This window comes from Chamaea fasciata, unplaced genomic scaffold (assembly GCF_029207755.1).
Source record: "Chamaea fasciata isolate MVZ Bird 193981 ecotype frontalis unplaced genomic scaffold, bChaFas1.0.hap1 SCAF_1, whole genome shotgun sequence".
Lineage (NCBI taxonomy): Eukaryota > Metazoa > Chordata > Aves > Passeriformes > Sylviidae > Chamaea > Chamaea fasciata.
In genome coordinates this window covers 126,492,411-126,498,410 of record NW_027094086.1, presented here as the reverse complement: position 1 = coordinate 126,498,410, position 6,000 = coordinate 126,492,411, and the positions used below count along the sequence as shown (strand labels likewise).

Here is a 6,000-nt window from a genome sequence, read left to right as displayed (position 1 = left end):
GTGGATTGCCGTTCTTCGAAAGTGCAGGAATGAGCTTGACAATGCAACGGAGTTCACGAGAAACTCAGCTCTTCGAGCAGGGGTTAAATGCGAACAGCTTTGTAACGCTTTCTCGTTTCTAAACAGAGAAATGGAAAAGTGCCGCAGTGGTTTTCAGAGCTCCTTTTTACAGGCAGTACGCTGAGAACGAGCTGTTCTGCGCTGAGAGTTTGCGATCGCCGCCGGCCGAGGCAGCCCCGCCGCAGCCTTCCCGCCCGGCCGCGCAGGGCCGCGGGCAGCGCCGCTCCCCGGTTTCCCCTCGCCGTGCGCACGCGCCCGGGCGGCGCCTGCGCGGCGGGGCGGGCGGCGGGGCGGGCGCGGGTCTGCATCCGGGTCGCCGCCGTGCCCATTGTCTGGGGAAGGGGCCCGGGGCTCGGCGGCGTTGCACCCGAGGGCCCCTGCCCGCCCGCCGCCCACCCGCGCAGGCTTTAGTAAGTGATCCGCAGCGGTTCTGCCGGCCTTGTCCCGCGGGAGTGCCGCTGTGCCCGCGGAGCGCCCCCGGGCGAGCGGGCGCATCGCCGTCCCTTGGGCGTCCCACGGTCCCGGCTGCGCGTCCCCCCCTCGTCTGGTCGCGGCGGATCGCGCCGAGGCACGTCCTCGGGGGATGCTGCTGCTCCGGTGGCGCCTGGCGGCCCCAGTGCCCGCCCAGCCCTCCCGGGGCTGCGGGCAGCCCGCGGTGCGCGGTGCCGTGCGGTGCCCGGCGCCTGCAGGGAGCACCAGCGCTCCGCCGGGAGCGCGGACCGTGCCCTGCCTCACCTGTGGGAGCGGGTGTCCCCGGGACCCCGGTGCCGCTGCGTCTGTCGGCGGCTCTCGGGACTGCCCCTGCCTGTCACGCCCGTGCTGCCTTGTATTTTAAATGCCCTTAGCGGTGCTGAATTCTCTTTATGCCACCCAGTAACAACAATGTTTTTTTTTTCCCTGCAGTGGACCGCAGTTCGAAGAGGAGACAGGTGAAGCCTTTGGCAGCTTCGCTGCTGGAAGCTTTAGATTATGATAGCTCTGATGACAGTGATTTTAAAGTTGGAGATGCTTCAGGTAAATATGCTTTCTCATCTCCTCGGTTCAGAATTATGTCATCTTTGGTTTATGGTTGCTCATTTAATATCACATAGGAGGCAGAATGCTTGTAGTGAGTCTACTGGGACTTGGAGCCCCTTGAAGGGAGTGACTTGATTGGATAACTGGGAATCAATACTTCAGCTGTGATTTTTTTTTACAACAGTTATCTCATGATTGTGAAGCAAGTTTTGGTAGAAACATTTGAGTACCTTCTGTGCAGACTGCATTAACTGTATCTATTGCTTTTGAGTTCTTCAGTGTAGGGGTAATTTTTGGAATATTTACTATATTTAGTATCGAAATAAGAAGAATCTAAAGTCATTTTGTTTTGAACAAGTCTGGATAATAGTTTGTTTTGGACTTATGAACTTGACTTTTTTTCAAGGTTAATTCTGCTCGGTGAGTAAGAACCTGAAGCAAAAAGATAATCTGTTCTGGTTTTTATTGTTTTTTACAATAGACAAACTTAAGGTGTCCATTCAGATAGAAATATGCAGAAAAGTGTACATGTTTCATAGTAGAAGGAAGTCCCTACCACAGAGTGTTGTTGCTTTGTAGTCTTTTCTATATATGCAGATTCCTGTATCTGCAGTGAACGTTCACAGAAACTGAAAATAGACAAGATGGCCAAAATAAAATTAGTAAGTTAAAGTATATTGAAGGAACGGGGAAGAAGGGATAGGACCATGTTGGTCAATGAACTGCACATTAGATGTTCTGTGGCGTATACTGAGGGATATAAACAAGAAGATGCAGGATGTATAAGATGTGAAGGAAGCATTATGGCAGCATATCAAATAACTTGACTTTTTTCTTTCTGCTCTGGAGATGCTGGTGTATGTTTTGCATAAATGTATAGTGCAAAAATGTTTCCATTTAAAGGCTTATTTTTTAGCATTTGGCAAGTTCCTCTGTATTGATGAACTTAAAAATGCTTAATGATCATTCTCTCACTGTCAGGTTGTGCCCTAATGCTCCTTGTTTGTGGCTGTTTTGGGTTGGTCGGTTGGTTTTGTTCTCACCACCTCTTCCTCTAGACTTAGATGTATTTCCCTTGGTTGTTCTGGTAGAGCAGGCTGCAGTGCCTTAAGAGAGTAAAAGTGATGTCATCTTACCAATTTCATTTTAAGACTTTTAGGGGCTTGTTTCATCTACTCTTTTAATTATGCTCTCAGGCTTTTTGATACTTTCTTTTGAATAAGGATATAATTTGCCATAAAAGGAAATGATTTTTAATTACCAAAGAAAATCTCCCTGCTTTGGAACAGTAATGTAGGCAGGATTTAAGGGAAAATGAGGACTGGAAAGGGAGTATGGGTGATGAACACATAATTCGGAGCAGTATATTAGTTGGTCCAAAGACAGTCATTAATTAAAAATAATGAATGGAGCTTCCTGACTCAAGTGTGTCAGTGCAGAAGATTCATTTGTAATTGCTATCCTTTTTGACTTTTAGGACATTGTATATACTAGAGGGGGCTGGTCAGTATCTAGCCTTGAGTGTATTTGAAATCAATTTCACTTTGAGGAAGTTGAATGGATTTTCCCTTAAATATACAATTTCACTGAATTGAAACAGGCATGTGAGGAAAAACCCAAGTTCTACTTAAAATGCTTTTTTCTAATTGCTGTTTTATGTTCCTATATATCACGAAGTGTTGTTTTAGCATTTCTGAACTTATATTTATCATTTTTAGGAGAAATTAATGTTCTGTTTAATAAAACCTAAAATATTGTGAAAATACTTTGAAACAGCAAGAGAATTTGATTGACAACTTGTACTTTATTTGAAGATTTTCAGTGTGGGAAAAGAAATTTGTGGGGGTTTGGAGAAGTTGGGGAATAGAAAGTTACTACAAAAAAGAGTTTCTTATGTGTAATAAGAGTTTAAATGAATAGTTGCAGAAAATCTGAAGCAGAACATGTGTACCTTTAAAATACCAGGTTTAAAATGAACCTGGTATAACATACTGTTAAATTTGTTTGCACTTAGTCCATTTTGATTTGGCTGGAAGAAGTGATTAAATAAAGGGACTTTCTTACACACATGTATAAGACTCTCCATGAGCAGCCTGTTGCAAATCAGTTTTTAGTATTTGCTTGAATTGAATTCAAGCCAATTGAATTCAAAATAACATTGTGTAGTTTGCTTACACCAGGAAATAAGTTTGTCAGAAGTAAGACCCAGTCTGCCTTGAGTGTGAGCATAAGTTCTAGTATGGTAATTCCACAGCTCCGTGACGTATATTTTTATGTTTATTTCATTCACAAATGCACATTTGTGTTTAAAATAACAAAACAAATGTAAAAAGTAGGTGAAAGGATTATTTAAGTACTGAGTTAAAAGAATTCTGCAGTTGTTTTCTCCCTGACGACTGTGTTGTGTCCATATGTGTGAGCTTTAGGATCTCCAGTGATATGTACCGGTAGATGAGACTGTGCAAATATATGGGGACTGAACCCAGAGCACCTAAAATTTTACACACCTTCATTGTTCTGCCAGATTTTTGGGAATATGCAATGTAGTAAGGATTTGAGAAGTTGCTATTAAGTGCTTTTAGGAAGCAGCTGGCATTTCTGAATTTTTGTTTTCAGAGTCCTGGCACCTTGGTAAATTTTTTCATTATAGAAAATATTTCAATTCACTTAACCTCTGAATCCACCAAAAAATCCACAGGCAACATGGACTTATACTTACAGAGTAGTTAATTTCTTTTCTTTTGGATTTAGGTCATACCAGCAGTCAGTTGGCCTTTTCTTCTTAAAAGATCTCAACATTCTGACATCTGTAGAGAAACTGATTTTAGAACTGTTTCATTCTTGTAAATTTACTTAATGTGAATAGTCTTCAGGCCTCTGGGATATTCATTATGTTTATACTGAACAAATAATTTTTAATAGCTTCTCTGTTTCTATTAGTAATGCCATATTCTGTAGTGCTGTATTCTTCTGGTTTTTGTAAACATCTTGAAAAAATTGTTCCATGAGAAAGACTGTCATATGTAATCTTACTGTGGGATCAATCAAAAAAAACTGTCCCTTTGGAGTCAGGGTTTACAAACATGTGACTTGACATGATGGTGCTGTAATACGATCAACCTAAGGGTTTTAATAGTATCTTTCACAATACACATCAGTTATTTGAAGTTTTGGTTTTAAGTTAACTAAAGCATGCTTTGAGGAGTCCTTTTGTTCATTTTTTTTCCTGCAATGGGAGCAGCTGGAGATACACTGATGTCAGAAATCAGAGTACAGGTGTAGAGTAATTCCCAGCAGGACTCCAAAACAAGAATTTACCACTTTTCTACTCTCTCATCGGTGAACTCAGTCAGTTTTGTCAGCACACATACTGAAATTGAAATCATAAAGGGGAATGTCGTGATCCCTGAACAAGAATCATGTGTGAATTCAAGGACTGGTTCCTATCTCAGTGTAGCTAAGAAGAAAATAACTGAATACTGCCTTTGAAGAACTCAATCCTGTCACTACTTCTGCTACTAGTCTTCTTGACTCAAATTTTTACATACTTTCTTTTTTTTTTTTTTGTGTTGAGTGTAAAGCCTGACTTGCGTATATATTGTGTACTATTCTTGCAGTTGAAGTCAGTAGAAGATATGTTTAAAACAAGTATGATTTACATAAATGCATATATTATCTATTCTTAAAAATCTGTGTCTTAATCTAGAAATATAAAGTTGCAAATATCATTATCTTTGTGTAACTTGTTTCCTCTTAGCACAATGAAGATTACACTTTTGCTTTCCTATACGGGATATTGTAATATAAAGAAATGTTTGTGAGGGATAAAAATAATGTAGTGTTTAACAGTACTGAAGTCTTGATGAAGAAACAAATATGTTTCGTTTTTTAGAGTAAACCTGAATGATAGGCAAGAGTAAAGTTGTAAAGTGTTTCAGTAACAGTGAAGGTAAAAGAAAATACTGACTAGTTAATTCTTAGTAAATTATCACGTATTTCCATATTAATGTGTAGTTCCTGAGACTGGAATTCACAAAGGCTTTTTCTGATTGAGAAAATGAAAAATACCAGCAGTATGTTCTTTTGGAGTGTCTCCATCCCAGGTAAAACTCTTGTCCATACATGTCTGCCACCCTAAGTATAACTTTGGAGTCACTGACAAGATTTTCAACTTCCATTTTCTTTGGAAGCACTGGGATTTCTGTTATTCCGGGTCCTTGCTGAAGAGCAATTGGTAGGGCACCCAATTTCATCAGCGTTCTAACATTGTAAATGAGGCACTTCCTAATGACTCAAGCCAAAACTGGTGGTCTTTAGTTTTGAGTGGTTTTGTAACTTGAATAGACACCTGTGGGAGCCAAGCTAGCTGAGATGGATACTACCTTAGCTCAGGTAGCTTATGCAGAAAACAGAGACCTGAGACTAGGGGGGCGGGATATGGAAATTAGGATGCTAATGGCATCATTCCAAAATAGGTCATGTCTCTGGTTCTGGTTCTCCATCGGTTCAGGGCCTTTGACATACAAAGTCATGTCCCTGTCCCTCGCTGGGGATTGGACCTTTGCCCTCAGGTAATCTTATGTATTGTTAAGTTAGCCATTCCCCTGGGTTTTTGGTTGTTGCCCTTCGGACCATGCAGTCTCTGTGTTTATTAATTCTCTACCATTAAAGTTCTGGTTTTGGGCGCTCCATCATTCCCGTTCCTCTATTTTCTCCCCACTTTGCCCGGCCAGACCGGACCCGGGATCACAATGCCAATAAGTGGCACCTGAACGGGGATCCCCACATGAGGGGGCCTCTCAGGTTTGGTTCAACTGAGTCTTAGCCAACTGATAGAGCTTTCCTCTCTGCTGTAGATTATTTTTGTCAGGCCTAACATATTTCAACAACTCTGACAGATGCCTACTGAAATGTCACATGAAT

The 6,000-nt window shown here is 41.7% G+C and overlaps 1 protein-coding gene across 5 annotated transcripts in view; it reads left to right on the top strand.

Annotated features, from left to right (window-relative positions):
• Nucleotides 1–337: 337 nt before the first annotated feature.
• PHF14 (PHD finger protein 14) overlaps nt 338–6,000 on the top strand; it is a 162,168-nt gene continuing 156,505 nt past the window's right edge. For 3 of the 5 annotated variants that reach the window (XM_066196765.1, XM_066196773.1, XM_066196783.1), the window contains exons 1-2: nt 338–470; nt 964–1,074. In XM_066196765.1, the coding sequence (XP_066052862.1) occupies nt 470; nt 964–1,074 (112 nt within the window). In that variant the 5' untranslated portion in view covers nt 338–469. Of the gene's footprint in view, nt 471–908; nt 1,075–6,000 lie in introns of those variants that run through there. The other 2 variants (XM_066196748.1, XM_066196757.1) reach the window with 1 other exon arrangement.